The 24,707-nt window shown below is 44.3% G+C and overlaps 1 protein-coding gene across 1 annotated transcript in view; it reads right to left on the reverse strand.

Annotated features, from left to right (window-relative positions):
• The window catches only part of SNX9 (sorting nexin 9), a 186,017-nt gene extending 161,617 nt beyond the window's left edge, over positions 1-24,400 (reverse strand). Inside the window, exon 1 of the mRNA XM_075339650.1 lies at positions 24,293-24,400. Within this exon, the coding sequence (XP_075195765.1) occupies positions 24,293-24,304 (12 nt within the window). The 5' untranslated portion in view covers positions 24,305-24,400. The remainder of the gene's footprint in view (positions 1-24,292) is intronic.
• Between the last annotated feature and the right edge of the window lie 307 nt (positions 24,401-24,707).

Here is a 24,707-nt window from a genome sequence, read left to right on the forward strand (position 1 = left end):
GGAAACGCCAATGGATGAGGTTAGAATATTTACAGAAACCGAAAGACGAAGGGGGACTAGCTCTACCTAATCCTTGGTGCTATTACTTAGCTGTGCAGTCAACACATGGTGGGGTGGGGTGTAACAGGTTTGGAGACCTCGGCGGGGAAAATATTACAGTATGTGATCGGAAAAGGTCCTCTGCTGGCAAGTCTGGAGGCGGGAAAGTTATGTCCACACTCTGCATCATATCCTACTATACAGTTGATAGATAAAGTATGGGGTAAGATCAAACAGGTGAGACAGGTAACTGGGTTCACTAGATATACCCCCATGTGGAACAACCCCAACATTCCGGAATTTTTATCCCTTAAAGAATTTGGGCAATGGAGGAGAATTGGTATTTGGTACCTCTCCCAAGTGATGGATGGAGTTATATTCTAGTAAGGAGATGGGTGTTTAAACACCGCGCCAAAGACCACTAATGTAGGAGATGAAAATTTAACGTGACTTTATTCCATGTCGACCTGAACATGGAATAAAGTCACGTTAAATTTTCATCTCCTACATTAGTGGTCTTTGGCGCGGTGTTTAAACACCCATCTCCTTACTAGAATATAACTTCATCCCAGGGGTGACTGCTGCCGCTGACCCAGTATATATGCTTGCATAGTGGTTGTGACTTTTCACAACTACACTTGGTGAGTAACCTCTGTGAATCATACCCTATTTGTTTGTAGGGTAAGACCCTATTGCGCTCTCTTTCCACAGTGTTTTCAAGTGATGGATGGAAACATATTTAAGACTTTTGAAGTACTGCTAAAAGACTTCCCACTGGGACATAGTATGTTTTATAAATACCTGCAGCTACGTCATGCATTTGAATCGCAGAACAGAATAACACCAATTGTTATACAATCAGATAGTGTAATTAATATATTAGGGACACAGAGAGGGACGGCAGGATGTATATCGATGGTCTACGGGGGACTTCTGTCCATGTCTCGGTTGGGAGGCAACAAATTGGGGCATATGCAAGGTGGGTGGAAGATTTGGGAGAAATTGGGGATGAGAAATGGGAGTCTATTTTGCAATATGTCATCAAAATATCTCCGAGCAAGGCGAAATGGATATCGCAATTATATGTTATATACAGAGTATATAGAACCCCCGTGTGGATGAAGAAAGTGGGAGTGAGAACAGATTCCAAGTGTCCAAAATGTGCTGTGGAGGAAGCAGGGATCATGCACTTGTTGTGGGAATGCCCGTGTTTACAAGGGATCTGGATCACAGTGTTAAATTTAATTCAAATCAGTGATGCAAGTGGACCTACCCAGAAACCCGCTGGTGTGTGTGCTGGGGTACGTGGATGAAGTGGGGGCGGATGAACAAGAGAAACTGGCAGTGGCACGATTGTTGTATGCAGCAAGGAAACTAATTGCCTTGTATTGGCTATCTGAAAAAGCACCGACACGTAAGGAATTTGTTGAAAAAGTGAATTATATTATTTATATGGAGAAAAATGTTTATATTAAAAGGGGAAGGAGAACTCAATATGAGAAGATCTGGAGCAAGTGGCTGGACTTTCCAGGATTAGCGTCATTTGATCTACTGAAAGATAGGATATTTAGACTATAGGTAGGAAAGGAAAGATCGCAGTGGCTGAGAAATAAGGAGGGCAGGTCATTATGTGAATAAAGAGGGATGCAGAGAGTGGGGGGGTGAGACTGTCGACCAGAAGAGGAAGGGGGGAGGAGAGGGGGGGGGTATGTGTGAGGACTACCCTCACAATTTGTTGTTTATGAAAGTTTTAAAATGCAATAAAAATGTATCTGATTTAAAAAAAAAAAAAATATATAGCCCATACCACTAAAGAAGGGTACAAAAGAAAAAGGTTTATAGGAGCAGACGTGATATAGAAGTTTAAAAAAACCATGAGCAATGACAATTACAAGAAAACACGTTACATGACAGATCCATTTAGAAATCTATGATTAGAATCTAAATATCTCAAATAAGGACACCAAAGACAATAACAATTACACACGCTTATATGGAAATAGCCCAAAATAAATAAAAATATAGAAACTCCTATCAACATCCTGCATCAAAAATGCAAATTATAGTACCCACCGCATGCCATACTTAGTGGACTATGTAACACTGCACCCAGACGTAAAACACGTGCAGAACGACCAGAAAGCGGTTATCAGCCCGGATTGTGATGTGAGCTACCCTTCACATATTTCTACAAAGCCCTGTCAGCTGCTCTGTTATCTCCTGCACTGTAAAGGGTACTTTACATGCTACGACATCGCTAGCGATCACGTTAGCGATGTAAAATTCTAGATCGCAAGTGCGATCTTTCGAGATCGCACATAGGTCATTTTACGCATGTACGATCTCAAAGGATCGCACTTGCAATCTAGAAATTCACATCGCTAACGAGATCGCTAGCGATGTCGCAGCATGTAAAGTACCCTTAAGGCTATGTGCGCACGTTGCGTACAGTCACTGCAGAAATTTCTGCAGCAATCTGAAGAGCACACGTGCGCTTCAAATCGCTGCAGAAATGTCCGTAGTGAAGCCGATTCCATGCGCTCTGCCTGCAGCTCCTGCCATAGACAGAGCAGGGGCTGCAGGCAAAGCGCACGGAAGAAGTGACATGTCACTTCTTAGAACGCGCGCTTCGTGCACCAGCCGAAGCGCTGCGCTCTAAGACGCCACGTGCGCACGGCTCCTGCATAATCTTCATAGATTATGCAGGGGACGCAGGACGCATGCAGTTACGCTGCGCTTCAAAGCGCAGCGTAACTGCATGTAATTACGCAACATGCGCACATAGCCTAAGATTGGAGAGGGGCAGAATGTGTGTGTGTGTGTGTGTGTGTGTGTGTGTGTGTGTGTGTGTGTGTGTGTGTGTGTGTGTGAACGTACTGTTGAAACCAGACGTTTACATACACTATCTAAACAGACACATCTGCAGGTTTTTCTCACTGTCTGACATGAAATCATAATAAACCTTTCCCGCTTTAGGTTAATTAGGAACCAAAATTATTATATTTGCCAAATGCCAGAAACATGAGAGAGGGAATGTTTAAAGGCATTTTTATTACTTTCTGCAAATTCAGAAGCTTACATACATTTCATTAGTATTTGGTATCATTGGGCTTAAACCATATGACTTGGTTCAATCACTTTGGATATCCTTCCACAAGCTTCTCACAATAGTTGGTAGGAATTTGGGCCCATTTCTCCTGACAGAACTGGTGTAACTGAGCCATGTTCGTAGGTCGCCTTGCTTGCTCCTTTTCAGCTTTGCCCATAAATTTTCAATAGGATTGTGATCATGGCTTTGTGATTAGAGATAAGCGGTTCCATTGATGTTTGGTTTGCCGGCAGGAAACAAGCCTACCTCCTAGTCATGTGTCGGTCACGAACGATCCGACACAAAGATCCGGCTCCCTGCAGTGACTAACAGGAGTCAGATCACTAGTGTGAGCCAATAAAATCTCTAAACGGCTCTTTTCGCCGCTGAAACCCCGCCCACCCGTGGCTAAACTCCGCCTACTCAATCTAATTGGTCAGTTGTAAGTGGTCGGGGTTTTGCCGCGGGTGGGCGGGGTTTCAGCGGCGTCACTATAATCTTAAATATGTGCTCACCTGGGGTGAACACATTTAATAAGGAGCCGAGAACGATCTGAAAGATCTGGCTCTTTTTGGTGAGCGAAGCAATGTGAACCGGATCACCAAAAAGAGTCGGACTGCCCATCACCACAACCTCCAAAGGCTCAAGCATGACCCGAACCCCGGATCCAGTCATTGATTGGCAGTTTGAGTCTCCGCCCACATACAGCCAGTCATAAGCAGATCAGTTTCGGGGGAGGGTGGGCGGGCTTTTTCAAACTTTTTTTTTTGCACACTACATCCAAGCACGCTGTTACGCTCAGTGTTTGCCATTCAAACACTGCAAGTGGCTCGAATTGGGCTGAACACCAAGCGTACCTGAGCGCAGCATTGCCCGCACAAGTTTTGTTCGCATGTACATTATCAGAACTACGAACCTGAACCTTTATTTTTAAATTTGATGTTCAGTTTGAAAACAGAACCTCAGGTTCGCTCATCTCTATTTGTGATGGCTGCTCCAAAACATTGATTTTTGTTATCCTTAAGCCAAATTGTAAGCAGTTTTGCAATATGCTTTGAGTCATTGTCTATTTGGAAGACCCATTTCCGCCAAAGCTAAGTTCCTGGCTGATGTCTTGAGCTGATGCTTCAGTATTTCCACATAATCTTCTTTCCTCATGATGCCATGTATTTTGTGAAGTGCACCAGTCCCTCCTGCAGCAAACAACACCACGACATGATGCTGCCACCATCGTGTTTCCCAATTGGGATGGTGTTCTTAGGCTTCAAAGCTTCTCCCTTTTTCCACCAAATGTAATGATGGTCATTATGGTCAGACAGTTCAATTTTAGCTTTGACAGACCACAGGACGTCTCCAAAAATGAAGGTCTTTGTTCCTGTGTGCATTTGCAAATATTAAAAAAAAAAATTTATGTTTATTTTGGAGTAATGGCTTCTTCCGGGCAGAGAAGCTTTTCAGCCCATGTTGATACAGTACTCGTTTCACTTTGGATAATAACATAATCTTACCAGCTTCCGCCAGCATCTTCACAAGGTCTTTTGCTTTTGTTCTTAGGTTGATATGCACATGTCCGACTAAAACATGTTCATCTCTGGTACAGAGAACCCATCTCCTTGCTGAGCGGTGTGATGGCTGGACATTCCCATCTTGTTTGACCTTGTGTATAATTGTTTGTACAGATGCAAGAGGCACCTTCAGGTATCTGGTAATTGCACCCAAAGTTGAACCAGACTTGTGCAAGTCCACAATTCTCTTCCTGAGATCTTGGCTGATTTCTTTGATGACTTGCCCATGATGCCACACTATGAAGCTGTGTGTTTTAGGTGTGCATTAAAATACATCCACAGGTATTCATCTAATTAACTCAGATGTTGCCAATAAACCTATCAAAAGCTTACAAAGACATGCCATCATCATATCGGTTGTCCCATATTGTATAAAGGCATAGTACTCTTAGTGACTCTTTTGACTTTGCAGAAAGTAATAAAAATGCCTTAAAACATTTTCTCTCTCTCATTATTCTAGCATTTAGCAAATATAAAATAATTTTGGTTCCTAATTGACCTAAAACAGGAAAGGTTTATTCTGATTTCATGTCAGATAGTGAGAAAAACCTGCAGATGTGTCTTTTTAGATAGTGTATGTAAACTTCTGGTTTCAACTGTATGTCTGTGTTTGAATGTATAAGTTTGTAAAGGAGAAACTACTTGGCCCGTACCAAGACTTGGCTAGTCACGTCCACAAATTATAGAAGTGATAGCTATGCACTGTTCTGGTCCCTTACTCACGCCTGGACTAGTATTTTAAAATTATTCTGTTGTAATGAGCCCTTAGGCTTAGTCTGCTTTCACACTAAGTTTTTTTTAACATGCGTTCTGAACGTTTTTTTAACGCAAATGCCCAGGTCTGCTTTAAGGGCTCATTCACACAACAGTATTTTCGGTCAGTGTGCTGTCTGTGAAAAAAAAAACGGACCCCACTTAGACCAATGTTATTCAATGGGATAGTGCAGATGACCGATTTTTTCACTGAATCTAAGGGTATGTGCGCACGTTGCTTTTTACCTGCTTTTTTTCTGCTTTTTCTTCTGCGCTGTTTAATGCCAAAATGGATGTGTTCTTCTATTCAAGCAAAGTCTATGGGAATTTGGGTTTCTTGTTCACACTATGTTGTTCAAAATGCTGCCTTTTTGTGGCAGAACTTTGGTCAAAAACTCAGCTTTGCAGTGAAAAACCCAAATGGCAAAAACAATTGACATGTTGCTTCTTTGAAAAGCTGAGTTTTTGACCAAAGTTCTGCCACAAAAAGGCAGCATTTTGAACAACATAGTGTGAACAAGAAACCCAAATTCCCATAGACTTTGCTTGAATAGAAGAACACATCCATTTTGGCATTAAACAGCGCAGAAGAAAAAGCAGCAAAAAAGCAGGTAAAAAGCAGGTAAAAAGCAACGTGCGCACATACCCTAAATGTGTAAGAAAAAAAATAAACTGCACAATGCACTAGTTTCTTTGGTAAAATGGAAGATATTCACCGACTGAAGTCTAGGTGTGCAAAAAAAAAAAAAATCAGATGCCATACGGAGCCACAGTATAGCGTCTATTTTTTACAGATACACTTAAATTCTGTAACATAGGAAACTGTAAATGGTCCTGTAGATGATTAATAGCTGCTGCTGTATAAAAACAGATTGCATATATATGACAAGCAGAAAAAAAAAATCAGTTTTCTGTATGAAAACGTTACATTTTTTTTTTACATGCTCATGTGAATCTATTCTAAATGTGATTGGCTAACTCTGAACACATCTACATTCCCAATTATAAGAGGGTGTTCACATTTATGTAACATTATTTCTTATTTTAGTTTTTTTTATTTTTATTCCATTCTTATCAACAGTTGGAGGATGTGCAGTACCCTGCCGCTATCACAAGAGGGGGCAGCTCCGGAACTGAGCATTTCCAGACACCTGCTGCCACTGACTGCTGCAAGAACTTCTGATCGGCGGGGGTGAGGGGTGTCACACCCCACCTTATCAGACATGGATGACCTATCCTAAGGATAGACCGTCAATGTTAAAAGTAGTGGACAGCCTCTAATAGAATGCCATGATTTTCATCAAAGCCATCTGGTCCATTCCACATAATGACCTATGCTGTTGCTATTTGGAATGAGGAGATACTCTGTTTCATCTTCCTAAAATGTTAAGTGATTTGTATCCTTTGTTATTAGTAACTGGGGATAATACAACATTCTGCCATTTAATTGCACTTCCATTATGATAAGGCTACGTGCACACAATGTTTTATAGCCACTGGGCTTCCTGTGTGATTTTTGAATTATAAGAAACATCTGGAAAGTGCAGGTGACTACACCAGAAAAGCTTACACTTTATATTTTGGAAGACCAGAACTGTCAGCCTTTGATGACGGAAAACATGGAGCCGAAGGAGATTGCCATTAGAATTGTGTTGTCTATGCTGTAGGCTCCACTGAGGAAGGGAATTTGTTTAGCACGTGGCCATCAGAGAATTCTTTCACACTATGCAGGAAGAAAATAAGCCATGGACTTCCCGGCTCTTATAGACTAGTAACTGCGTCTCTGGATCATCATTTGGCCATGTCAAGCCGGCCATCAGAGCAAACTTCAAGTCGTCCTCCTCACCCAACTCGTCTTTCTGACAGCCAAGCGCACCCTTAGGTATCACCTGTTCAGTGTCATCATCATCAATAATGTCATCCTCCTATACTACTTGTTGTAGTCTGAGTACGCCTCGTCTTTGTTCAAAATGTCAACTATCCATTGATGATTGTGTGGTGAGGAAAAAAAAACGTATACTCCCAATCATCTGCTGGTTTGCATCTTGTCAAGTTGGTGGGTGCCGCCGCAGCCTTACCAGCTGGGGGATTCTGCTCCCTTCTGAGAAATGATGGCATGCGTTTGGCTGAGCTAGAAAATACCAAATTACCATTATTTATCACAGAATGGGGTGCCCGCTCTCTGTTTTCACAAGCAGGACAACGTAGGCCTCGCTCTTAAAGGGAACCTGAACCAGATTTGGTGACTAAGCTGTGGGCACCACCAGTGGGGTGGTATTGAGGAGAGAGGTGGATCATTTGGGCAGCAGAATTAAGGATGGAGAGGGGCGACCGTGTTAGCAGGGAGGCCACAGAGGAGGACGTTGTAGTAATTGAGGCGGGAGATTATGAGAGCATGCACTAGCATTTTTGTAGATTGAGAATTGAGGAAAGGACGGATTCTGGAAATATTTATGAGTTGAAGACGGCAGGAGGTGGTCAGGGATTGGATGTGTGGTATGAAGGACAAGGCAGAGTCGAAGGTCACTCCGAGGCACCGAACTTTGGGTACTGGGGAGAGCGTGATGTTCTTTATTGTAATAGATAGATCAGGTAGAGAGTGTAGGGGAGATGGAGGAAAGATGATTACTTCAGTTTTGGCCACATTGAGCTTTAGGAATATGTCACTCAGAAGCGAAGCAGAACGGCGCTGAACACCAGAGAGCGCATCGGTAGGGGAGTATATAAAAAAAAACAAGGAGAAAATTGTAGAAAAAATACCCTGACTATAAATAAATAAATTGCAAGTGCTTAATAAACAGGGTACTTAGTATATACATTTTTGCAAAAAGGTAAGAAGCTGTCTCACCTCGTCACGGTGTACCCATCTGAGACAGTCCCTAACCTACTAAAGTTAAAAACATTTTCTGTACCTGACTAGTGTCATGTCAAAACTTCAATATGGATGGTAAAGTGGTTAGCTGGGTCCCAGATTAAATACACAGCAAAAAGTGAGAAGCAGGTAATTGTTCAGCCTCAGTATCAGGAGGCAGTATATATGATACTGAGGCTGAACAATTACCTGCTTCTCACTTTTTGCTGTGTATTTAATCTGGGACCCAGCTAACCACTTTACCATCCATATTGAAGTTTTGACATGACACAAGTCAGCAGGGCCGGATTAAGGTTGGTGGGGGCCCCTGGGCAGAAAATCTGGTGGGGGCCCCATAAACATTAACATTTTTAGCCATAACAGTAAAGCGCGTACTGTAGCATTTAGACATAAATCCAATGAGCATGTGTCTTATCCTGTTCTACCACATTCAGATTTCCAGTACTACAATACAGATACAGTCCAGGATAACTCACAGCTGTCCACTTACACACAGAAAGATCGAGGATCGCACTGTTCCCTGTTGCCATCGGTGGCCCCTTGACACGATCACGGGAAGTCGATGGTTGCTATGGTAGCGGCGGGCCATGTAATGACCCCTGTTGCTATCATGACATATTTTCTGTCACAGTCGATAGAGCGCCGACTCACACAGGAATGCTGTATTTCTGCTAATCAGAGCTGTACAGCTCTGATCAACAGGGATGCACAAGCGATCAGACTGCTGATCCTTATAGGTCTCAAGGGGACTAGTAAAATAAATACAAAATGTAAAAAAATAAATAAAAAGTTCAAATCATGCCTCATTCGCCCCACTGAAAAAAAAACAGTTAAAAAAATATACACATATTTGATATCTCAGAGTTCAGAAATGCCCGATCAATAAAAATATAAAATCAATTAATCAGATCAGTAAATGGTGTAGCGAGAAAAAAATCCAAATGCCAAAATTATGTTTTTGGGTCGCCTCAAAATTTTTAAAAAGATCCAATAACGGGCGATCAAAAAGTAGCAGCTGCATAAAAATTGTATAATTGAAAACACCAGCTCAAGACGCAAAAATATTAGCAGTCACTGAGCCTCACATCCCAAAAAATTAGAACGCTACGGGTTTCAAAAAAATGGCACCAAAAGCACAATTCTTTTTTTTAACAAACTTCTGAATATTTTTTAACCCCTTAGATAAAAGTAAGAGTATACCTGTTTGGTGTCTATGAACTCGGCATCATACTGACATGGTAGTTTTACAATATAGTGAACATGGTGAATAAAATAACCCAAAAACAATCGTGCAATTGCACTTTTTTTGCAATTTTATCGCACTTGGATTTTTTCCCTGTTTCCTAGTACAATATATGGTAAAACTGATGATTTCACTCAAAAGTACAATTTGTCACGCAAAAAATAAGCCCTTATATGGCAAGATTGACGGAAAAATAAAAAAGTTACGGCTCTCAGAAGAAGGGGAGAAAAAAACAAACAAAAAAAAAAAACGGAAAATCGGGGTGAAGGAGTTAAATTTTGAGTACTATAATACTATGACAAAATTTTATGAAGTCAATATGAATAACAAAACTGATAGCTGTCAGTGAATGGCACTCAGCAATACGTCTGGCACATGTACACGGAAAGAACACATTAAACTCGGGGGGGGGGGCATCATTTTACTGCAAGGGGTGTATGTAATTATACTCCAGGAGGCGGTTATATCACAATAAGGTAGTGTATGAATATACTCAAAAAGGGGATAATGATTATAGTCAAAGGGATGGGGGACATTATTCTATGATTATACTCCACTCTAGGGAGGGGGCGTTATTTTATGATTATACTCCATTAGTGAGGTGTTTTACTCTATTATATTCCAGGGGAAGGGGGGGGGGGCATTATTTTATGATTGCTCTCCAGGTGAGGGGAGTGTTATCCTATGATTATACTCCAGTGGGGGAGGGGGCATTATTATATGATTACAATCTAGTGGGGGGCGTTATTGTATGATTACAATCTAGTGGGGGAGGGGGCATTATTATATGATTATAATCTAGGGAAGGGGCTTAAATTCTGATTATATGAAAAGGGAATAGTGTAATTAAGGAGGTGTAGGTAGGTTTAAACAATGATGGGTGTCAGGGACTATACTGCAATGTAGCTCCTATGTAGGTCGTTCATGCACACTTCACCTCTTGCAGTAAAATGCCCCCCCCCCCCCCAAACTCCAGGAACAAAATATACACCACTTGCAATAAAATGTCCCTGTCTCCACCTGTCATGTGCAGCTATATGCAGTTATTCCCCCTTACTGATTGCTCTGTTTTGGAGTTACTTGGAGAGCACTGTAGCCCCCTCTACACCCCCTCCCCCTGCCCTGCTGAGTGACCTTACTCTCACAGCTGACATCCCGCGGGTCCTTCTATCACAGCCTGCATCTCTCATGGACGGTCCAGGCTCTAGCCGCATCCACAGCAGCAGAATGGCCGGTGACACATCAGAGACGATGAATTTCCCGCCCCCACAATCCTCTCGGGCAGATAACAGCCGCGGCAGAGAGGAAACTGAAAATCAAAATGACATCTGTCTCCCTGCACCGCCCCCCTCTGGAGCCTGGCGGACGGCACCCTGTGCAACTGCACTACTCACATATAGATGAAGCCAGCTATGATCATAGGGGCCGCCAACACAGGGAGCCGAAGACAGATGGTGGTGGGGGCCCCCTTGGAGGCTCTTGTGGTGGGGGCCCCTGGGCGGCAGCCCCGCCTGCCCTGCCTATAATCCGGCCCTGCAAGTCAGGTACAGAATATGTTTTTAACTTTAGTAGGTTAGGGATTGTCTCAGATGGGTACACCGTGACGAGATGAGACAGCTTCTTACCTTTTTGCAAAAATGTATATACTAAGTACCCTGTTTATTAAGCACTTGCAATTTATTTATTTATAGTCAGGGTATTTTTTCTACAATTTTCTCCTTGGTTTTTTTCTAGTCTTGAGGCTGCAATTCACATGCTTGTAATGTTGCATGTTTATTGAACATTTGTCACAGCTCAGTTTTTTGGTGTTTTTTGGTAGGGGAGTATATGTATACACTCTTACTACATTACATGCACATACAGTTAGGTCCAGAAATATTTGGACAGTGACACAAGTTTTGTTATTTTAGCTGTTTACAAAAACATGTTCAGAAATACAATTATATATATAATATGGGCTGAAAGTGCACACTCCCAGCTGCAATATGAGAGTTTTCACATCCAAATCGGAGAAAGGGTTTAGGAATCATAGCTCTGTAATGCATAGCCTCCTCTTTTTCAAGGGACCAAAAGTAATTGGACAAGGGACTCTAAGGGCTGCAATTAACTCTGAAGGCGTCTCCCTCGTTAACCTGTAATCAATGAAGTAGTTAAAAGGTCTGGGGTTGATTACAGGTGTGTGGTTTTGCATTTGGAAGCTGTTGCTGTGACCAGACAACATGCGGTCTAAGGAACTCTCAATTGAGGTGAAGCAGAACATCCTGAGGCTGAAAAAAAAGAAAAAAATCCATCAGAGAGATAGCAGACATGCTTGGAGTAGCAAAATCAACAGTCGGGTACATTCTGAGAAATAAGGAATTGACTGGTGAGCTTGGGAACTCAAAAAGGCCTGGGCGTCCACGGATGACAACAGTGGTGGATGATCGCCGCATACTTTCTTTGGTGAAGAAGAACCCGTTCACAACATCAACTGAAGTCCAGAACACTCTCAGTGAAGTAGGTGTATCTGTCTCTAAGTCAACAGTAAAGAGAAGACTCCATGAAAGTAAATACAAAGGGTTCACATCTAGATGCAAACCATTCATCAATTCCAAAAATAGACAGGCCAGAGTTAAATTTGCTGAAAAACACCTCATGAAGCCAGCTCAGTTCTGGAAAAGTATTCTATGGACAGATGAGACAAAGATCAACCTGTACCAGAATGATGGGAAGAAAAAAGTTTGGAGAAGAAAGGGAACGGCACATGATCCAAGGCACACCACATCCTCTGTAAAACATGGTGGAGGCAACGTGATGGCATGGGCATGCATGGCTTTCAATGGCACTGGGTCACTTGTGTTTATTGATGACATAACAGCAGACAAGAGTAGCCGGATGAATTCTGAAGTGTACCGGGATATACTTTCAGCCCAGATTCAGCCAAATGCCGCAAAGTTGATCAGACGGCGCTTCATAGTACAGATGGACAATGACCCCAAGCATACAGCCAAAGCTACCCAGGAGTTCATGAGTACAAAAAAGTGGAACATTCTGCAATGGCCAAGTCAATCACCAGATCTTAACCCAATTGAGCATGCATTTCACTTGCTCAAATCCAGACTTAAGACGGAAAGACCCACAAACAAGCAAGACCTGAAGGCTGCGGCTGTAAAGGCCTGGCAAAGCATTAAGAAGGAGGAAACCCAGCGTTTGGTGATGTCCATGGGTTCCAGACTTAAGGCAGTGATTGCCTCCAAAGGATTCGCAACAAAATATTGAAATTAAAAATATTTTGTTTGGGTTTGGTTTATTTGTCCAATTACTTTTGACCTCCTAAAATGTGAAGTGTTTGTAAAGAAATGTGTACAATTCCTACAATTTCTATCAGATATTTTTGTTCAAACCTTCAAATTAAACGTTACAATCTGCACTTGAATTCTGTTGTAGAGGTTTCATTTCAAATCCAATGTGGTGGCATGCAGAGCCCAACTCGCGAAAATTGTGTCACTGTCCAAATATTTCTGGACCTAACTGTATACATGCACATATACACACACGCTCTAATTTTCAGGCATTGAGTTTTAAGGACAATTTACATGAGCACAATCAAATTTAGCGTGCATCATTTAAAAGGAATCTGTCATCAGTGTTTTGTTAACTAAGGCCTAAACCACACGGCATGAAAATCGGTGCGAGTGCAATGCCATAAAACATCACATTCCACTCGGACCAACATTAGCCTATGTGCCAGCACCCATGAGCAAATATTTTCTCAGGCCCAAACGGACCGAGGAAACAATCGCAGCATGCTGCGGGTGTAATGCGAGACTCTCTCTTGCACCCATTCAAGTCTATGGGGCGAGAGAAAGATCGCACTGCACTCGCGCTACTCCGGTGTACAGCGAGTGCAGGGCGAGAATGGCAATAGCTGGCTACGGAGGAGAGAGGGAGAGAAATCCCTCCCTCTCCTCCTCAGCGCCAGCCCGTCCCCTGCAGCTGAAGTCCGATCGCATGACCGGACCTCAGTCGCAGTGACACTCGCATGACACTCGGCCCCTGCTGTGCTGCCAGCGCAAGCCGAGTGTCATGCGAGGATCGCATTAGTCCCCGTGTGGCCCCGACCTAATAGTGCAGCATAATATGCAGAGACCCTGATTCCAGCAATGTGTCACTTACTGGGATGCTTGCCATAGTTTTTATAAAATCAGTGTTTTATCAGCAGATTATCACTAGAGGACTATTTAGCATGCTGCCTTGTAGTCCAATCATGCGTCCACCTCTGATTGGCTGCTTTTTGCCAATGCACAGTGCACACAGAAAGCTTCTAATCAGTGGCATGAGTGGGTTTGTACAGAGCGCACCATTCAGGTAGATCTACGGCAGATAAACCACTTTTTAATGAAAACCGAAGCAAGCAGTCCAGTGATTTATTGCTGGAATCAGGGTACCATGTTGCTTTCAGGTAGCATAGCAAAAACTTGGTGAGGGATTCCATTTAGTGTAAACTGTGAAGGGACACGATTAGATGTAAAACACATATTGATAATTTATGGAAATGTTATGATTATGGTTATACATTGCTTAATCGATGTGACATTATATATACGGTATATATAGGACAAACAATGAAGTTAGAAAGAGTATGTTAGACAGTAACATTGTATATATAAATGCTAGACTGTAATCTCTATTAGGTCGCTTAAAAAGAACCCACCATTGATGGCTAATCATATAAATGGACCTTTTCCAAATACAAATAACATGCACTATGACAAAGAAACAGACGGTCATAAGGACTTTAAAAAATGTGGTGTGGTGCATCCATTATCAGATGTGTGCTATGTGCTCACCTCACACATGAGCTTGTCCTGCTGGGACTTACAGTGCTAAGCGGAAACACTTTTATATTTGGGGGGTACACAGGAACTTAACTGTCAACTATTAGAAATAATCCAAAATGATGGGAGTCACACCTCGAAAGGTCACAAGGGAATGCTGATAGTGAGTAGTGTTTACCCAAGGACAAATGGACTAAGTGGATTAATATCGCTGTGGGTTTTTTTTTCTCTTAAGCAGTTGTCATAACAGGAAGCTGTGTATATACGTAACTCAGCTGTATACGCCTAGAACAGCAATAAAATAGCTCACCCTTTGTGATGTGTATTCATATTTATCAAATATATTGGTGTTGGCCACAATGCCTTTCTATCAGAAGGGACCCTGCACAATAAACTGACCAGAGAAGCTCTGCTGATGAGAACCCCAATGATCAGCTGTAATCTAATCTGCTGGGAGCCCCCATGATCAGCAGTAATCTAATCTGCTGGGAACCCCAATGATCAGCTGTAATCTAATCTGCTGGGAACCCCAATGATCAGCTGTAATCTAATCTGCTGGGAACCCCAATGATCAGCTGTAATCTAATCTGCTGGGAACCCCAATGATCAGCTGTAATCTAATCTGCTGGGAACCCCAAAGATCAGCTGTAATCTAATCTGCTGGGAGCCCCCATGATCAGCTGTAATCTAATCTGCTGGGAGCCCCCATGATCAGTTGTAATCTAATCTGCTGGGAACCCCAATGATGAGCTGTAATCTAATCTGCTGAGAGTCCTAACCATCAGCTGTCAATCAGCGATTTGGCCACATCATGTGACTAAAGGTACCATCACACTAAGCAACATCGCTAGCAACATCGCTGCTGAGGCACAACTTGCTAGTGATGTTGCTTAGTGTGACATCCAGCAACAACCTGGCCCCTGCTGTGAGGTCGTTGGTTGTTGCTGAATGTCCTGGACCATTTTTTAGTTGTTGCTCTCCCGCTGTGAAGCACAGATCGCTGTGTGTGACAGCGACAGAGCAACAACTAAATGTGCAGGCAGCAGGAGCCTGCTGTAAACAGCGGGTAACCAAGGAGCCCTTCCCTTGGTTACCCGCTATTTACCTTCGTTACCAGCGTCTGCCGCTCTCAGCTGTCAGTGCCGGCTCCCTGCTCCCTGCACACGTAGCAGAGTACACATCGGGTAATTAACCCGATGTGTACTGTGGCTAGGTGTGCAGGGAGGCAGCGCTAAGCGGTGTGCGCTGGTAACCAAGGTAAATATCGGGTTGGTTACCCGATATTTACCTTAGTTACCAAGCGCAGCATGCTTCCACGTGTAGCGACGCTCCAGCGATCCCTGCCAGGTCAGGTTGCTGGTGGGATCGCTGGAGCGTCGCTTAGTGTGACATCTCACCAGCGACCTCCAAGCAACTTACCAGCGATCCCTATCAGGTTGTATCGTTGTTGGGATCGCTGGTAAGTTGTTTAGTGTGACTGGGCCTTAAGGGGTACTTTACACGCTGCGACATCGCTACCGTTATATCGTCGGGGTGACGTCATTAGTGACGCACATCCGGCGCCGGTAGCGACATCACAGCGTGTAACACTAATGAGCAACGATCGCAAAAACGTTCCAAAACGGTGATTGTTGACATGTCGTTCACTTCCTTAATATCGCTGCTGCCACCGGTACGATGTTGTTCGTCATTCCTGCGGCATCACACATCGCCATATGTGACATCACAGGAGCGACGAACATCTCCTTACCTGCGTCCACCAGCAATGCGGAAGGAAGAAGGTGGGCGGGATGTTACGTCCCACTCATCTCCGCTTCTATTGGCCGGCCGCTTAGTGACGTCGCTATGACGCCAAACGGACCTCCCCCTTGAGGGAGGGATTGTTCAGCGGTCATAGCGACGTCGCTGACCAGGTATGTGCGTGTGATCCTGCCGTAGCGATAATGTTCGCTACGGCAGCAAGCACCGAATGTCGCACCAGCGACGGGGGCGGGAGATATCGCGCTCAACATCGCTAGCAATCTCTAGCGATGTCGCAGCGTGTAAAGCACCCCTAAAGGCCGCTTTACACGCTGCGATTTCGCTAGCGAGATCACTAGCGTGCGTACCTGCCCCCATCGTTTGTGCGTCACGGGCAAATCGCTGCCCGTGGCGCTGGCGCACAAAATCGTGCGGTCCCATTACACTACTTACCTGCCTAGCGATGTCACTGTGATCGGCGAACCGCCTCCTTTCTAAGGGGGTGGTTCGTTCTGTGTCACAGCAACATCACTAAGCGGCCACCCAATCGAAGCGGAGGGGCGGAGATGAGCGGGACGTAACATCCCGCCCACCTTCTTCCTTCCTCATTGCCGGTGGACGCAGGTAAGGGGAGGTTCGTCATTCCTGCGGTGTCACACATAGTGATGTGTGCTGCCGCAGGAACGACGAACATCGTACATGCAGCAGCAACGATAATTGGGAATAGGGGAGCATGTCAACGATTAGCGATTTTGCACGTGTTTGCGACAATTTTCAGGTGTCACACGCAACGACAATCGCTAACGCGGCCGGATGTGCGTCATGAAATCCGTGACCCCAACGACATCACTTTAGCGATGTCGCTGCGTGTAAAGCTGCCTTAAGGCTATGTTCACATGTCCAGTTATCTGCTCTAGGATCACATAGCACTGCCCGGACCAGCCGGCGGCTCTCCTGACAGGAGCGTGTCAGCTGCATAAAAACACATGAGGCAGACTGCTCCTATCAGGAGAACAGCGGTCGGTTGGGGAGATGCGATGTACGAGTCACACACAAGTGTGAATCCAGCAGCAATCCATTGGCAAAATAGTTGCGCAGACACAAATTTTACATCCGTTTTTAAATAACCGATTTCAGCCTAATTCGTTTTTTTAACATAAATCTATAGAAATTGGATCCATTAATTAGTCATCCATTTTTCTTTCATTTGCAAGAGATTTGTATTTTGCTTACTGGATCAGTTTCTAAAGGAAGATAAATAGCAATGGGTTAACAGATCTGTTTTTCATACACTCCAATGTTACAAAAATGGATCCAGCTGAAATCAGTTATTTAAAAACGGACAAAAAGGTTCTGTCTGCACAACTATTCTGCCAACAGACTGCTGCTGGGTCCATTCTTCTATCAGACGATTAAAGGGAACCTGTCACCAGTTTTTTCAGTACTGAACCAAAAGTGTCACCTTCTGCAGCTCCTGGGCTGCATTATATGAAGGTGCACCTTGTTCTTGACTCCCCTTGCAGACCCCAGAAATAACTTTATAAAATCTGCCCACCACGTATACAAATCACCTGTTCTGGTGGGATGGGCGTGCTCTTTTTGAACTCCTGTCCCCCCCTCCTGTCGCTGTTTGCCGTCCTCCTTTGATGATTGACGTGTCTCATGCCTCCGTCATCATCCATGTAGCTGTCATACCCTCAGCCCCCCCCGTACACTGCATCGTCGTCCCCTCAGCCCCCCCCACACTGCGTCGTTGTCCCCTCAGACCCCCCCCCCCGCACACTGCGTCATGCCCTCAGCCCCTCACGCACTACGTCGCCCCCTCACGCACTAGAACGCCCATCAGCCTCCCTACACACTATGTCGTCCCCTCAGCCTCCTCAATATTCAGATTTCTCTTCAGTACATCCCTTGTATACACATCCTCATCATGCAGATAGAAAACTGCACGTATGATAACACTTCTGGGTCTCTCTGCTAGCTAAACAGTGAAATCTCGCGAGTTATGTGCAGATCCCTTATTAGAGGACCCCTCACCGCCCTCCACCAGTGGTAAGTATATTACAGGGAAGGAAAATCGGCACATCCAAAATATAAAAACTCTTCTTACTTTATTTCCACATAAAGTTAAAAGTCCATCCAGAACAATAAGACCCTGAAGCGTTTCCGACGTAAAAGAGTGTCCTTAATTCTATGATTAAAGACGCTCTTTTGCGTCGGAAACGCTTCAGGGTCTTACTGTTCTGGATGGACTTTTAATTTTAATGTGGAAATAAAGTAAGAAGAGTTTTTATATTTTGCATGTGCCGATTTTCCTTCCTTGCATTATAGTCCATCTGGGGGACTTTCAATCGCAGCACTCCATGGATGGATGGCGACCCACATTGGTAGGTGTCTCCAGCTTTCCTCTACCTCCTGCTAAGTATAGTACAGCTTTCCCTGCCACTTCTGCAGCTTCCCTATATCACTATCACACTGATCTTTGCTGTGATCAGAGCAGTTTCACTTTGATGACAGCACAGACCAATGTGACAATGATAGATGGTAAACCTGAGAATGGTTAGGGAAAAATCGTCTAATAAAGTTTAAATAAGCGCCCAGAAGCAGCGCGCTTCAGGTCCCAGTGCATGCACATTCGAAGCAGAGGGATCAGTGAGAAACCATGCCATCCTCAAGGTGACAGCACGCTTCCATTGAAACAGAAGCCTTGTTTGCTGTTTTGGTACAATCATAGTGTTATAACCAGGAAATTATCATAGAGGACTAATAAACCTGTATTCATGAACTCAGTCATGAGTTCTACTCCATTCATACCACCAATTGGCAGGTTTCTACCTAGGTACTGTATACACAGAAAGCTGCCAATCAGTGGTGTGGTCAGGATCATACAGAGCTCAACATTCAGAGAGCTCGTGGATCTGCAGCAATAAAACAGTGATTTTATCAAACTGACAGCAGACGGCCCAGTAAGTGATACATCACTGGAATCAGGGTCTCTGCCCCTCCACCATATGCTGGTCTCAGATAAAAAAAAACAAAAACAAAACAAAAACCTTGTGACCGATTCCCTTTAAGTTTTCAATTAATGAATATTATATATATATATATATATATATATATATATATATATATATATATATATATATATATATATATATATATATATATATATATATATATATATACATACATACATACATACATACATATATATATATATATATATATATATATATATATACATATATATACACACACACACACACACACACACACACACATACACATACACAGTACAGACCAAAAGTTTGGACACACCTTCTCATCTCTAGAACAACTGTTAAGAGGAGACTTTGTGCAGCAGCCTTCATGGTAAAATAGCTGCTAGGAAACCACTGCTAAGGACACGCAAAAAGTAGAAGAGACATGTTTGGGCTAAAGAAATCAAGGAATGGACATTAGACCAGTGGAAATCTGTGCTTTGGTCTGATGAGTCCAAATTTGAGATCTTTGGATCCAACCACCGTGTCTTTGTAGAAAAGGTGAACGGATAGACTCTACATGCCTGGTTCCCACCGTGAAGCATGGAGGAGGAGGTGTGATGGTGCTTTTCTGGTGACACTTTTGGGGATTTATTCAAAATTGAAGGCACACATAACCAGCATGGCTACCACAGCATCTTACAGCGGTGTGCTATTTCATCCGGTTTGTGTTTAGTTGGACCATCATTTATTTTTCAACAGGACAATGACCCCAAACAAACCTCCAGGCTGTGTAAGGGCTATTTGACTAAGAAGGAGAGTGATGGGGTGCTACGTCAGATGATCTGGTCTCCACAGTCTCAAGACCTGAACCCAATCGAGATGGCTTGGGGTGAGCTGGAACGCAGAGTGAAGGCAAAAGGGCCAACAAGTGCTAAGCATCTCTGGGAACTCCTTCAAGACTGTTGGAAGACCATTTCCGGTGACTACCTCTTGAAGCTCATCAAGAGAATGCCAAGAGTGTGCAAAGCAGTAATCAAAGCAAAAGGTGGCTACTTTGAAGAACCTAGAATATAAGACATATTTTCAGTTGTTTCACACTTTTTTAAGTATTTCATTCCACATGTTTTAATTCATAGTTTTGATGCCTTCAATGTGAATCTACAATTTTCAGAGTCCTGAAAATAAAGAAAACTCTTTGAATGAGGTGTGTCCAAACTTTTGGTCTGTACTGTAATATATTATATATATATATATATATATATATTATATTATATTATATACACACACATAATCATAAACACACACACATTCATATATGTTGCACATACAAACTAGTAATAATAACAACTAAAAAAAAAAAAAAACAAAAAACAAAAAACAAACAAAAACTGAAGACCCCCCCCCAAACTATCAATGCAGAATTACCAGGTCACTGCTTAGGTTTCAAACAGTGAATGCAGGTCATTCACAGACTGAAGACAGCTGGAGGGGCCGGGGAATCACAGACGGGCGAAGAAGGCCCAGTGCACAGTCCGGCCCCTGTGCACCGAATCAAAGCGGATTTCTTCACCAAAAGTAACAATATAATCTGTATTACAGTGACACCATTACAGCCATGTCTTCACATTACAAAAAAGTTGCTTGTTTTTTTCATTAGAAGCAAACATTACATTAACTAATTGATTCAGGAGTGGACATATCGTTGGTGCAGTCTGTGCACACGGGCCTTTTTTGATGAGCTTTTAGTCTGCAAAGGGCCCATATGTTGTTATTGCACAGGGGCCCTTTTCGGTCTGTGTCCGCCAATGAATTGAATATACCCCTTTGTTCTAAAGATTGTTTTGGGGGGATAAGGTTGGGTTTCAAGAACAGGAACTCATTAAAACTCAGGTGTTTTAAGGAGATGCTGGTTTAGTTAACACTAGAAGTCCCAGGATTTCGAGGTCCATAGGGTTCCAATGGTAGAAATGTTAAATGACCCCTCTCTGGGACTTCTAGTGTTAAATGAGAAGTATATTTAAGCTCATATTTTCAGGCTTAGGCTGTGTTCACACCTGTGTTTTGAGGTCCCATTCTCTTTTCCTTTCTAGAACAGAGAAACTGAATTGTAAGGCTATGTGCCCACGGGCGCTCGTACCTGTGGATGTATCCGCAGGTACGAGCGCATGTTTCCCGCAGCTGCCCGCCGGCGTCCGCAGTTATTTTTAGCTGCTAGATTACAGCGGAATAGCTGTGGGAAACATGCGGACATTCAAGCGAATTACCTGTGGACGTCCCGGCCTCTTATCTCCATAGTGGAGGGCCGGGACATCCTCAGGTAATTCCGCATGAATAATTGACATGCAGTTATACCTGCGGATGCGGACATCCGCAGCATGTTCGGCAGCCGCACTTTCCGCAGCGTGGACACAGCACTCCCCATGTCCCATAGGATAACATGGGCAGTGACTGTACATGCTAAAACCTGCGGATCTGGAAAATCCAGAAAAATCCGCAGGTTTTCCGCGGCAAAATCCACACAAACAAGCTCCCGTGGGCACATAGCCTAAGGAATATGTGATCATCTTGTACAAGTAGATATATGATACTTACAAAATATATGGTCAAAAGCTACCTCAAAAAACAAGGCAGACAAGAAAAAAATAAGGTTCAGTCTCCACAAGAGACTTGTCTTGTTTAGGCTGGGTTCAGATGGCTTTATTTTCCGTATGTGCTGTGTGCTCAGTGGATGTATATACCAATGTGCCTGTGTACACTGACAATATTTTTTTTTTTTACAAGGACCAATGGTTGTATGGAAAATATAATAGTATATATGCATTAGTCTGGTGTGATTTATGATCCACAATAATGCATGTCAATAACAGGCACCTTCTGCATTTTGTGCTTTTTGTTCTGTTCCAAAAATGGATCCACTCCCCAAATACATTCAGCCTCTCTGTTCTTAGAGAAATATATCTTCAACCAGGTGTGAACTGAGCCTTTCACTGTGATATTTGGATCCATTTTTCCATGTAGTTTATGAAGCCAACACCAAAAGTGCATGGTTTCCCATCACCCACTGCTGACATTGGCTTGTGTGAGGGCACGCTGAAGTGCCATGGTTGTTTCACCGGGCAATGATTGATGCAAGTCAGAGTTCAGATGAAATGCTGAGAGAATACAGTGCAGCTCAACCGCACCAATGTCACAATGATATTGGCAGTAGGATTTTCCATAATGGAGTATACCCCAATGCTTGGTCTGGGTAATGACCGGCCGCGGGCTTCCTCACCCCAACTGCACAGCCTCTCGGACATATTGAGATGATACTCCGATTGTGCTTCACAGATGTCTGAATTCGGCCTAAAGATGAATGCACACACTGTACACCAGGCTTAGGCACGGGAGTGCCAGCAGTACTTAACGTTTGTCAATTGATCAAGACCAATTAGGTCGAAACGTTGTCCCCTGTCACTTTCACCTAATTTGCATGTACCATGTCTACAATTAAAGACTTTGCATATTGCAGTAGGATATGCAGTGATTCTCTCCATATTGCTATACAGAAGAATCCACACAGCCATCATTTCAGTCCATAAACTCAATGGCACAATTGTCACGCACATGCATCAGCAGATTCCATTTTCAGATGATGGGTAAAATTGTGCCAAATGACACAGGATCGGTGCACGGACCTGCAATTCCAAAATGAAGGTGTGAGGTTTGCTTGACGGGCTGTAGCCCAAACACATAGTGAGCACCGAGCCTTCTGCTGCCAACCGGAAGACAAAGCTCGGGATGGATCATGGACACTTCATTTCACTTTACTGGAACGTTTGGGCTGCGGATGATAAACCGGACTGTGGTGCCTGCTGGAGATAGCCATTAATAACAGCACACCAGCTGGGTATAGGGTAAGTCTGCTGGCCCATGCCAACACACAGGGCGGCAGCATGGTTTGGTGGGGCTGTCTGCATGGTACAGCAGAATACTAACATGGGACTGTAGATATGTCCGCACCATGACACCATTAGGCTACTTTCACACATCCGGTTTGAGCACTGCGGCTCAATCCGGCTGTGCAAGCTATGCAACGGATGCGGTGAAAACACCGCATCCTTTGCATAGGTTTTTCCCATGCGGCCCGTCCGGTTTTTGCTGCTTGCGGCATGTTACTGAGCATGCGCAGTGGCAAAAACCGCATGCGGCGGCCGGATGCGTTTTTTTGCTGCATCGCGACGCATCCGGCCGCCATAGGCATGCATTGAAAAATGCGCCGCATTGCCCGAATGCGGCGCGATGCGGTTTTTTTTGCCGCATGAAAAAACGTGCCAGGCAACGTTCCATCCGGCCGCCGCATCGGCTAAATCTGCCGCATGCGGCAAAAACCGGACCGAACGCAAGGCCATGCGGCACTAATTAAAGTCTATGCAGAAAAAACGCAACCGGCAGCAAAAAAAAAACGGTTGCGATTTTCCTGCAAAGTGCCGGATTGTGCCGCATTGCAGAAACCGGAGGTGTGAAAGCAGCCTTACAAGACCAAAATATATTCTGTAATCAGGATGGCGCTGGGAGCAGTCCTCCACCACGCCAGCAGTCAGGATGGCGCTGGGAGCAGTCCTCCACCACGCCAGCAGTCAGGATGGCGCTGGGAGCAGTCCTCCACCACGCCAGCAGTCAGGATGGCGCTGGGAGCAGTCCTCCACCACGCCAGCAGTCAGGATGGCGCTGGGAGCAGTCCTCCACCACACCAGTGAAGCCGGTCACTATGGGATCGCCCCCGGTCCATACTGATGAAGACTGGTCAGAGACTGGATTAGCTCTCGCTCTGCCCTTTGCCCCGGCCTCCCACTTCCAGGCTCTGGAGAAATGTGTGACCCGGGCCTGGCACTGACAGGGCTGATGTGTTTACATAGGACTGCTGCTGGTGTCCTCTCCCCCAGCTCCCACCTTCCTGTCCAGCTCTCCCAGTTTAGATCACTTGAGAACATGTCAGTCCACTGCCCACTTGGCTGTGACACTTTCGCTCTGCCCTTTCACAATTGCCCCTCAGTGCCAGCTTTGTATTCTGCTGCTGTGGCTGCAGCTCAGTTTGTGTCAGTTTGTGTGCCCGGCTGTGCCGCCCTGCCAGTGCTCCGCTCCCCGCCCTCCCCCAGTCACACACCCGTGGCCGCGGTGGCCAGCCTTGCCCAGTGAAAGCCCTGCTTACCTTTGTGGCCATGCTGTGCCCCTGCAGATCGCTGCACCCCCGGAGCCAGACACAGGGAAGCTGCCAGCACTACCTCTTCCTGTCCCAGCCTCTGTGCTGTTTACGGCTGCAGCTGGCGCCCTCTATCTGCAGCCCGGCGCCATTACTTGCAGCTCCTAACTTCTACCGTCATGTATTGGTACTTCCGTACCTGCTATAGCGTGTACCAGGGCACCTAGGTGTATGGGCTGTTGCTAGGTTACAGCATGTCTCAATATATAATATTGTGCGCCTTGTTCCATCTCCATGTGTATTTGAGAGGTCGTAAAAAAGTGACTAAACAGACTAGTGATGAGCGAGCCACTACCATGCTCAGGTGCTCAAGACTCGTAACAACTAGTGATAAGCGAGCACTACCATGTTCAGGTACTCTGTA

This window comes from Anomaloglossus baeobatrachus, chromosome 3 (genome assembly GCF_048569485.1).
Source record: "Anomaloglossus baeobatrachus isolate aAnoBae1 chromosome 3, aAnoBae1.hap1, whole genome shotgun sequence".
In the NCBI taxonomy this organism is placed as follows: Eukaryota; Metazoa; Chordata; class Amphibia; order Anura; family Aromobatidae; genus Anomaloglossus; species Anomaloglossus baeobatrachus.